This window comes from Pygocentrus nattereri, chromosome 5, assembly GCF_015220715.1.
Source record: "Pygocentrus nattereri isolate fPygNat1 chromosome 5, fPygNat1.pri, whole genome shotgun sequence".
Taxonomy (NCBI): Eukaryota; Metazoa; Chordata; class Actinopteri; order Characiformes; family Serrasalmidae; genus Pygocentrus; species Pygocentrus nattereri.
In genome coordinates this window covers 30,318,618-30,330,344 of record NC_051215.1, presented here as the reverse complement: position 1 = coordinate 30,330,344, position 11,727 = coordinate 30,318,618, and the positions used below count along the sequence as shown (strand labels likewise).

Genomic DNA, 11,727 nt, shown 5'->3' with positions numbered 1-11,727 from the left:
ATTGCTCTAAAGCACTCAGATTTTCACCCAAAATAGGCTGAACAATAAGTTTCACTGGAAGCTAACTACTTTTGACCAGTTCAAACAGCATTAGAAGAGGACAAATTTTCAGGCTTTTGTGGAATAACTTTTATCCAGAATATGCTGAGGATTCAGTTGGGTGTCATGGTTGCCAGGGGTCAGGTGTAATACATTCAGCAGAAGTAATTGGAAAAAAGAGTAGATATGGCTTCATTGCTTTCCCCGAGTACAAAACAGAAAGGTATTAAGGACATCACTTGTTTTGCTTAGTGTGGTCACTTAATGTGAAAAAAGAAGTGAAGATGAACTGAAATCACTAATGCACTCTAATGGTCATGGAGGAAAACCTTTTATAAAGCCTTATTTTCAGTTAGGCTACAGAAACACAGGCTGATTGTAATGGGCTTGAGTTCAAAAATAAGACAGAAACCAGCACCTGGTTATTATGTAAAATGGTGAATATTGAATAATATATACTTCCCTTAAGAATTAAGAATGTTTTTTTGGCCTTCCAGCTAAAATAAAGGTTCACTAAAGTTCATATCTCAGTAATGCAGTTTTCCATGTGTGATCAAGGTCTGACTAAAGAGCAATTGATCGTGCTTGCCTTGCATTAGTTAGGAAGGCTGGCAAAGTTTCTCAGTTCCTTTCTTTCCTCAGATACAGCAAGGTGCAAGCCAGTCTGGGTAACTGCTGGGTCAGAGCTGAGCAGGTCAGCTGTGAGGTCAGTTTTTAGAACAGATGTGATAATTGGCTTTATGTGCTAGTGCGTCAGCCTTCACTCTTCTTGAACAGGTGGTATAAAAGGAGGGCAAAAATATTATACCATGATACTTCAAAACTCATAGCTCATACTGTTCTCACAGTGAAGAATGGACAGAAACACCTGGGGACTTTTTCAGCTCTGAATCAAGAGTGGAGCTTGAGTCTCTCCTCCCTCTCAAAGATAAAAGCTCTAAGTTCTGTTTATCTGATGGGGACACTTTTGGTGTTCTCCCACGACTTGCATGATTCATATGAGTCTCATTTTCTCTATATATTTTTAATCCTTTTTGAAGTCCAGTTTTGGAAACTCCTGCTTCTCTGAAATATGTCCAAAAATGTATAACTTGTATTTAACAGCAGTCTTGACTGCAAATTAAATTAAAAAGGGTGGTCTCTGACTTTTGCCTAACACTTGTGCCAAAATATACAGTTTTTCGGAGATTTGCAAATACCTCACCAGTCAAAACAGAAATGCCAGATTTAAAGAGTATATGGAAACTGAGTACAAGGCATTTGCTTGTAAAAGTGGTCAAAAAATAAAGAAATTACATTAATACAATAAAAGATAATGGCAAAATAGCTGACAGTCAATTAGCTTCTTGTTATTCTATAGTTTATGCAGAGACTATACAGGCTACTACTGTTTACAGGTTCCTTATAATCTGTCTTTTATGCAGTTGTTAAGAACTAAAAGATGATTATATATTTAGAAAAGCATACAATAAAGTAATTTATCACAATGTAAATAATAGACTGTTCTACTGTTTTTTATTACCATTTTTAGGTACTACCCACCCTATTGCATAACCAGAAGGAAATGAAAAAAACACTCTTGACCCCTTCATACATTCTGTATAGTACATGCCAAAAGTTCCCTGCCTTGGTCCTGAAGTATTTCGGCTCTGTGTATTATTGTGTTTTCCTTGCTCTAATCCTCCAACTAATCAACCAACTAATGAGCTAATTAATCTTTTAAATGGTCAGAACTGCACACTTCTAGAACTTAATAACTCTGGTTTGCACTGCAGTCATTTTTGTTACTGAATAATAAGACCAGGATGTGATAAGCCTTAAGTTTTTAGGGATTAACAAGCTCTGTTTTAGTCAAAGTGGGTGCGTGAGAGCAGGAAAAAAAATGTGTCCAAGACAGGGTGCTCCAGCACCGGGAAACACTGTTGTAAACTTATTTCTAGCTCCTCTCGTTCTTTCTTTCGTCTAACCTCCTTCCCCTCGCTCATGGCTTCAGAGGCCATCCTAAGGCCATTCGATCTGGTGTGAGAGTTGAACTGCGGGACAAGAACCTTTTCACACACTGCTACAAGCATTCCTAGCAGCTAGTCTGGGTGTCCATGTTGTGCTGCAAGCGCCGCTGTGCTAAAAAGTGGACAGCATCTCAGCTATTCCATCTGCCTGGCTGCCAAGAGCCTGAGGGATACACTAACACATAAGAAGCACTTGGCCTGAAAGTCCGGCTACTGCAAACTCCCAGATGACCGTGTTTTAGCTGCCAGAGCTCGCATCTGTGGCGAGACTGTCAATAGAGTGGGAACACACACATTGGACAAGCACCCATACTCAGGATTAAAAGATCAAAATTGGAGCCAATCGAGGCGTATTTGAACAAATCCACATCAGCCAAGCCCGATTCGCTTCTGTTTCTTTGGTAAGGCTAATTTAGCCCCCTGTGCTCTATTTGTGCCACTGTTGTAGAGCAAATATGGACAGACAACTACTACTTGTTTCAGTGAGGCACATTTTCATTGTGGAATTATTCTAAAATTGAAAAACAATACAAACACCACTTGCAGTATTTGCAATGCCAGCGTCTTTGACTGTAGATAAGTTCTCCTGATTTTTTCTTAGTCTGATTAGTTAGTTAACTAATGTAGGTTCATTTCAAACTACTTGAAATACAAAATTAGTCTATTAAACATCTCATAATTAAAGAAAAAGTATAAAACTACAAAATCTATCTCTTTACAGCATGCCTCAGTATTTATACAGTACAATTAAGTGTTTTTACAGTCGGAAAGTAATTGGAGAGTTAAGCTATAACCCTCAGTATAACCCTATACACCCTCAGTTTCACAAATCAGAAATAAGCTGCAGGGGGGGTAACATTACTGTTCACACCTATCACCCTCTTGAGCTGTGTGAAATAGTTACTTTCATGTACAGTCAAGTTTGAATATCTTGGCCAAACGACATGTTTTCTCGATTTTTGAAGTGAAAATATGTTAACACATCCTGTACAGGAAATAAAGTTTAATTAAATGCATTTTTTGCGAATTTGCAAGCACAATGTCTTTTCAATTGAGTTAAACTTATTGGATGAAAAAATAAAACATAAAACATAAAATGTGCCATCTGTATGAATTTTCCTGTTTTCATTAAAAGTTAATCTCTTTGCACCTGCGTGCATCCGAACTAGCCTGATTCCTATCACGTAACCTTAGCACAGGCCATATTTTTTAATATTTCTCCAATATGTTAAATGTAGGAAACAAACAGTAATTGTTCAGTCAAATATGTTCCCTGTAGAGGACGTTCCCTTATTCTCACTTAGAAATTCAACAAAATATGTCATTTGACCAGGGGCACCTAAATGTCATGACTGACCAGGATCAGGTGGCTTGTAACACCTAATGCAACCTAGAAAGACTGACCAAAGAAAAACAGCCTCACTCACATTTCTTACATGAACACAGTGCAGTAAAATAAACTGCTAAAGAAAATTGGACTTTTCTCCTGTTTTTCTCCTGTTTTCTCCTTCTCTCTTGCTCTGAATCCTTTTATACCCCATCTGCTTGTTTTGTGAGTAAACAGTACATTTCTGCACTATTGTTATATGTAACCGACAAATATGAGTGACTCATATCACAGTTAGAAAAGTATAGCACAAATAAACAGTTACAGAAGTCAGAAGGTGTTACCTATCCTCCCTGGTCACCTCTACCATTATAAAGTAATTGTCATGTGTTAACTAAATTTGATTTGTGCAGCCGTATTATTTACAGATATTCAATATTAAATGATTGGACTGGGGGCAGAATTCTTGTTCAGGTGCCCCTAACACCTACACAGTTATGGAGTTATGGAAGGTCACAGGCAGCCTTATTTATATACACAAGCACAGACACACACACACAAGCATGGAGTAACACAACCCCTGAGTACTCACAATGCGAGGTTTGAAAGGTGGCTTGATTTTCTTCTGCTCCAGCAGCACCCAATCGATCTCTTTAAAGAATGGATGCACCTTAATGGCCTCCTCCAGGCCCTGGGACACCACACAGCCGAGCCGCTTATTGGGACTCTTCGTCATGAACTAGACGAGAAGAGGGAGAAAAGAGAAAAGGTTAGAGAAGGAGTGAATGACAGGAAAGAGGCAATGCAGCCCCCATCTGCTTTACATAGAGTACTGTGCAAAAAAAAAAAAGAGAGACCACACTTTCTATTTCACTTCCAGTCAAAGCAGCTATTTAGCTTTTTAAATTTTTCATGTTTTCAGTAGAAAACAGTGTTACACAGAAACATCAACAAACTAAAAAAATAACAAAACTTCAGTTTTTAGTGCACCTATCTTTTGCCTTTATTCAATTCTTTTCAGGAGACTTGCTTTCAGTTTGTCAAAGAAAAAAATTCAGTCTTAGAAGATGGTCGCACAATCAAAGTAAGGCCCTTTACAAATTTAGACTCATCAGTCAAACCTTATTTCACATCTGAGATCCAGTGTGGTTGGTCTGTTTCCTTATCTCAGTAACAGCTCTTTGGCAGCTACACATCCTTTCAGACCCATAGCGCTGAGTTGTCTTCTCACAATGGAAGGATGGACAGAGAGATCTTCAGATTTCAGATTTTTTTCATATCTGAAGCAACAGTGGAGCCTATTTTTTCCCTCTCTCAAAGATGAAGGATTTAAGTGCTGTTTATCTGATGGTTGTTAGGAGCCCAGTTTTCTTTCTCTCTCTCTCTCTCTCTCTCTCTCTCTCTCTATATATATATATATATATATATATATATATATATATATATATATATTTTAACCCTTTAACATTCCAGGTCTGTTAAATCCAAAGGCTTATTATTCTATAGGGAGCTTTTCGTAAGTTATAGAAGGGTGTGAGTGTGGTTTTGACTGAAAGTGAAATAAATGAAACATACTGTAGCTGGATAGTTGGTAATAATCTGACTACTATGAGTCATTATCACCAGTAATACAACCCCAATTCCAATGAAGTTGGGACGTTGTGTAAAACATAAATGAAAACAAGTGCTTTGCAAGTGCTTTTCAACCTATATTCAATTGAATACACTACAAAGACAAGATATTTAATGTTCAAAAGGATAAACTTTATAGTTTTTTTACAAATATTCACTCATTTTGAATTTGATGCCTGCAACACGTTCCAAAGAAGTTGGGACAGGGGCGTGTTTACCACTGTGTTACATCACCTTTCCTTTTAACAACACTCAATAAGCGTTTGGGAACTGAGGACACTAATTGTTGAAGCTTTGTAGGTGGAATTCTTTCCCATGTCGTGTTTTGCGCTTCATAATGTGCCACACATTTTCAGTGGGAGACAGGTCCGGACTGCAGACAGGCCAGTCTAGTACCCGCACTCTTTTACTACGAAGCCACGCTGTTATAACACATGCAGAATGTGGCTTGGCATTGTCTTGCTGAAATAAGCAGGACGTCCCTGAAAAAGACGTTGCTTGGATGGCAGCATATGTTGCTCCAAAACCTGTATGTACCTTTCAGCATTAATGGTGCCTTCACAGATAAGCAAGTCCCCCTGCCATGGGCACTAACACACCCCCACACCATCAGAGATGCTGGCTTTTGAACTTTGCGCTGATAACAATCTGGACAGTCCTTTTCCTCTTTGGCCCAGAGGACACGACGTCCATGATTTCCAAAAACAATTTGAAATGTGGACTCGTCAGACCACAGGACACTTTTCCACTTTGCGTCAGTCCATCTCAGATGAGCTCGGGCCCAGAGAAGCCGGCGGTGTTTCTGGGTGTTGTTGATATATGGCTTTCACTTTGCATGGCAGAGTTTTAACTTGCACTTGTAGATGGAGCGACGAACTGTGTTCACTGACAATGGTTTTCTGAAGTGTTCCTGAGCCCATGTGGTAATATCCGTTACAGAATGATGTCGGATTTTAATGCAGTGCCGCCTGAGGGATCGAAGGTCACGGTCATTCAATGCTGGTTTTCTGCCTTGCCGCTTACTTGCAGAGATTTCTCCAGATTCTCTGAATCTTTTGATGATATTATGGACTGGAGATGATGAAATCCCTAAATTCCTTGCAATTGCACATTGAGAAACGTTGTTCTTAAACTCTTGGACTATTTGCTCACGCAGTTGCTCACAAAGTGGATGCTCCCTTTCAGGGATGCTCACTTTATACCCAATCATGACACCCACCTCTTTCTAATTAACCTGTTCACCTGTGGAATGTTCCAAACAGGTGTTTTTTTGAGCATTTCTAAACTTTTCCAGTCTTTTGTTGCCAGTGTCCCAACTTCTTTGGAACGTGTTGCAGGCATCAAATTCAAAATGTGTGAATATTTGCAAAAAACAATAAAGTTTATCCATTTGAATATTAAATATCTTGTCTTTGTAGTGTATTCAATTTAATTTAGGTTAAAAAGGATTTGCAAATCATCGTATTCTGTTTTTATTTATGTTTTACACAACGTCCCAACTTCATTGGAATTGGGGTTGTACATTGTTTTAAATATATAGAAGCCAATGGCTGGGTCAGAGGATGTGCGAGGTATTCAGCGCTGCTATCCACCATCCGCGCGTGATGTAACATCGGGTCTGGCGGAAGGATGACCCAGAGTGACTATAGGTCATGTGACCAAAGTGCCAGTGAGACATATCACAGTGTGACATGGTTCGGTCCAAGACAAACACACCGTCGTTCCCACAAACAGGCCAAAGTAAAACTGGGACATGTGATGGGAAAAAGCAACACACACACTCACACCGATGGACTGCACACAAAGCATGCAAACACATACACACACACATATACAGTGACAAGCACAAACAAACACTAATATGAGCTATGGCTTTAGGGATAACGGTCACACATGAACTAAATTGGTTCTTAAAACACAAACACAAGCAGGCACACATACACTACACTGGACCGTCTTCCCCGAAATCAGCTCTTCAAGATTACACAAGTCAAACCTCAGGAGGGAACACACACTGTTCTTTTCCCACAAGAAGTGTCACTTCACCCAGCCCCTCTCTCGCTCTGTTTTCCACTTTTCCCTCTCTCGCTTTTACTACGGCATTCTGAACTCTAGCCAAACTCCCCACTGAACTAATCAGCACAGAGAGTGAGTAAATTAGGCAGAGACAAAGAAAAAGGCACAGATGCAAGCAGAGACTGAAGAAGAGAGAGAGGACATGATGTGATCTGAGGTCAAAATTATAACCGACAATGACAAAAGCACAGTGTCATTTTACATGAACTATTCATCAGTCATAGAACACTGAAACAAATAGAGACAGTAAGAGACATTTATGTCTGTGTTGTTATATGCAAGACTATGAACACCACTGGACTGCAAATTATGTTTTGTTGACACGTTAAAATAAGGCATTTTAATGCAGATTGAAGTGTTCACATTCTATGTATTTGTTGAGTTATAAAATGTGCAACAACATTTGCACAGGTCACATGTTATGCTTTATTATTTATCCAATGTGTTCAATTAAGCAACTAAACAGTAACTGTGCATTAAAATCTGCAGAAGAATGTTCTCTGAAAAGGACGTCTAACTTATTTCCACTTAGAAAATCAGCAAAATGTCAACTGACTTTGCTTTTGCACTTGGTTGTATTTTGTTTTGATTTGAATTAGATGAAAAGTTATTGTTGTGTGTTGTTTTGTGGAAATTAAAAAAAACTCTTTTACATTTCTGCCCTGTTTTTGACATTTCCTTTTGCAGATTCTTTTCAATACCGAATACACTGTGCTAATGTCTTCAGTATTCAGCGTTCAGAATACATTTAGAATACGTTCAGTATACACACTAATAATTTACACTGGAAAAAAAAATTCAGCTCCTCGTTGTTACTGGTTACTAGTTTTCTTACTGTAATTCTTGTGTTAATGTGTTTCATCAAAAAAATCACTTGTCATTTAAATTAAGCTAAAAAGCTTAAGCAATGATGCTCACAAACATTACAAATATATCACTCACAAACACATTAGTTTATCATCCCTTAGAAGTTCTCCGTAATGCTCAGATTAATAACTGGCTCATCACACTAATTTATCCGTCTACTCAGGCTTTAGTGTGTTGATACTAAAATAGTTAATAAACAAAGTATTATTTTAAAATGTAAGTAAACGTATTCTGAATACTGCCTTTACATAATGTAAAGGACTTGGACCAAATTCAGATACTTCATTTCTCTATTCTCTATTCCCAAAACATCTGTATTCTGTTACATTTCAGTCCTGCGTATGAGATTATAGCACTATGCAAAAAAATTTAAACCACCTTTCATTTATTTATTTTCCAGTCAAAACGGCCACAGAGCACAAGTCATTCATTTCAGATCTGAAAAAATCCACAGGTGTTTATGTTCATACTGTGAGAAGACAGCTCAACATTATGGATATCAGAGAGTTTGTTGTCAGCAGAGAAAAGGAAACAGACAAGAAAGAAAAAAACAGCAAATTAAATAATGAAGCTGCTGGTTTGTCAGAGCAATGGACCGACCACCCCAGAGCCCAGACATGAACATCACTGAATGTGGAGAAAACTTTAGAGAAAAAATGTGGAACCTTGGAAAAAAATATCCCTGCAGTTTCTTTGGAAAACAATGGAAGCTGTAATAAAGGCGAAGAGTGGACACACTAAATACTGAAAAAATGATATTATTCTCAGCTGTTGAGGCTTCATATGTTCTTCATATGTTCTTTGCTTTTTTCCTGACACTAAACAAAAGGGCGGTCTGTGACTTTGCAGGGTGAGGAAAAGGAAGTGTGAATCACATAGGGGTCCTCGCAGTTAACTGTATGTAATGGAATTTGTAATTATGTAGTTATATTTAAATAATATAGCAAAGTAGAAGTAATAACTCGACCCCTATGTGGGTTAAAGTAATGGTTCACTGAGAAATCAAAAGCACACAGTTTACCTCTTACCACAAATAATCAATCAGTCAATACATGTTGAATGTCTGAAGTGTCCTTCCCTAGTTTTGAGGTTAATATAAGAATCGTCATCAAAAATGATTTCACTTCTTAGCTACATTATCCTCTCAGACATCAGACGGCAAACATGTCTTGGCTGATCAACCTCATTTGGGGTAACTACTCTTTTAAGGCATACAAGGGTAGTGATCAAAGGGTAAAAGAGGTAGAAGAGAGATGAAAGATGAAAGGTAAGCGTGTAAACAACAGGAGAGGCTAATCAGCAGCTCACCGCTTTGAGGATACTGACAGCCTCTTTGCTGAGCCACACTGGATAAAGTACATCATCATGGAGGATAGACTCAAACAGATCGTCCTCATTATCAGCCTCAAATGGTGGTTGGCCTGCCATCATCTCGTACATTAACACACCCAGAGCCCACCAATCCACAGATGGGCCGTACTCCAGCTCCTGCAGGATCTGTGTGAGCCAAAAAAACAAAAAAACAAACTTTGTCATGTGCACAGAGTATAACTGATATGGTAACTTCATAAGAGAAAGAACATCTATTAATCCCCTAAAGATTTTGGCAATGTGTATTGGTCAACATCTCATCTTGTCAATGTCATAAACACATAACTGTCATGATTGGCCCCTCCCAGTCTGTCCATGTGTTTGTGTTGTGTTTTGGTTTAGTCCAGCCCCCTTGTTTAGTGACTCCGCCCCTGATTGTTCCCACCTGTTTTTCTGCCTGTCCCTCGTTTACCCTCATGCATTTAAGCCCTGTGTTTTCCCCTGTGTGGTTGCAGGTCTTCGTTTGGATGTATGTTTGACACATGTTGGATGTGCTGTTTGTTCTGTTGGAACTGTTAGTCTGTTTCGCAGTTTCATTATGTCTGACTCTCGTGCTCTTCGTGTTGGATATATGAACCTGGACTGTCATGAACACGACCCTGGATTTGCCCTCAATAAACGTGGCTTATCTCAGTGTATGCATCCACTTTCTCACTCCCCAATGTTACAATAACTTGCTATATTTATAATACTATACATATTAGTTGTTGTTTTTGTTGTTGAATAATTCTTAGTACTTACAGAATAGTACTTAGGTGTAATGTCTAAACATAAAGCCTGCAATTTAAGGTGTCAAAGTAAGACATTTTACAGAAATGTTTTAATTTTTAGCCCATTTATTCATGAAGAATTCTTCACACAAATTAAAAGCAGCTGATATTTTCGAACAACAGGAAAAAAAACAAGGTTTTTTTATTACAGCAACAACAACATTAAACTCTTATTCACCTGCCATTTCTCTCAGATATCAACAGCAAATATGATATGATAATAACAGCATACAGTCATATGCAAATATTTGAGCACCCCAGTAAAATGACATGCTATTTTTGATTTTTGACGTGAAAATAAATTTACATATCCTCTACAGGGAACACACTCCAGTACATTTTACTGCTGATTTAAAGCAGAAATAGGAAATGTGGCCTGTTATGTTACAATGTATATTTTTGTTTCAGTTTGTTACACACACACACACACACACACACACACACACATTTTCTAAGTGGCTTCTCCCTCAAGGTTTCGGGGGGGGAGGGTGGGGGGGGGGGGGGGGGGGGGGTGCTGGAGTTTATCCCAGCTGTCATCGGGCTGAAGGCAGGATAGCAAATGAATAAAAAAAAGAGTGCAGTAGCATTTGCAGAAACATATTTAAGTTCCCAGTAGAGGATGTGTTAACTTACTGTCACATAGCAAATCAAAAAACTTTTGTAATTTGACTGGAAGTGTTCAAAATTGATGACAATACAGGAAGCATCACAAAACACAAAAGTATTTCTTACCATCGCAGTAGTCATGGTTGCACAATAATGTTTCAACAAGCCAGTAAAGTGACTAAACATGTATGGACACCGAAGTATGAGTAACTCCAAGAGGTCCTGACCGCTGCAACCATCTAAGTGTTCATGAGTTTGAACCACTGCGGTGCCCCAGCCATCCGTAACTGGGAGCCCAAGAGGAAGAAAAAAACCTGGAGGGACTGTGTGAAGGAAAGAGCCCTATCTTATGGGGAAGCTGAGGAAAAAAATAATCTTGTATTGTTTATTTAGTTCAGATGTAGAATAAAAATGTCAGAAGAACTTTTGTCATGTAAGAAAGCTTGAACTGGGAATTCTAGTGGCCTCCAACTTAAGAACACTGCACAGTAAATAACTTTCTAATTTATTTAGTGCTGACGTCATTTTTTACAGTACAGTTTACAATCCCAATTCCAATGAAGTTTGGAAGGTCCATTGTGTAAAACATAAATAAATAAATCAATGCAAGATTATACAAGCCGGCGGCGTTTCTGGGTGTTGTTGATATATGGCTTTCACTTTGCATGGCAGAGTTTTAACTTGCACTTGTAGATGGAGCGACAAACTGTGTTCACTGACAGTGGTTTTCTGAAGTGTTCCTGAGCCCATGTGGTAATATCCGTTACAGAATCATGTCAGATTTTAATGCAGTGCCGCCTGAGGGATCGAAGGTCACGGACATGCAATGTTAGTTTCTGCCTTGCCGCTTACTTGCAGAGATTTCTCCAGATTCGCTGAATCTTTTGATGATATTATGGACTGTAGATGATGAAATCCCTAAATTCCTTGCAATTGTATGTTGAGAAACGTTTTTCTTAAACTGTTGGACTATTTGCTCACGCAGTTGTTCACAAAGTGGTGAACCTCGCTCCATCCTTGCTTGTGAATG

At 38.6% G+C, this 11,727-nt stretch overlaps 1 protein-coding gene across 2 annotated transcripts in view; it reads right to left on the bottom strand.

Annotated features, from left to right (window-relative positions):
* The window catches only part of prkceb (protein kinase C, epsilon b), a 148,757-nt gene that overhangs the window by 6,439 nt on the left and 130,591 nt on the right, over positions 1–11,727 (bottom strand). For both annotated transcript variants that reach the window (XM_017690593.2, XM_017690594.2), the window contains exons 13-14: positions 9,259–9,447; positions 3,968–4,114 (exon numbers count right to left, since the gene is read on the bottom strand). In XM_017690593.2, coding sequence (XP_017546082.1) covers positions 3,968–4,114; positions 9,259–9,447 — 336 coding nt within the window. The remainder of the gene's footprint in view (positions 1–3,967; positions 4,115–9,258; positions 9,448–11,727) is intronic.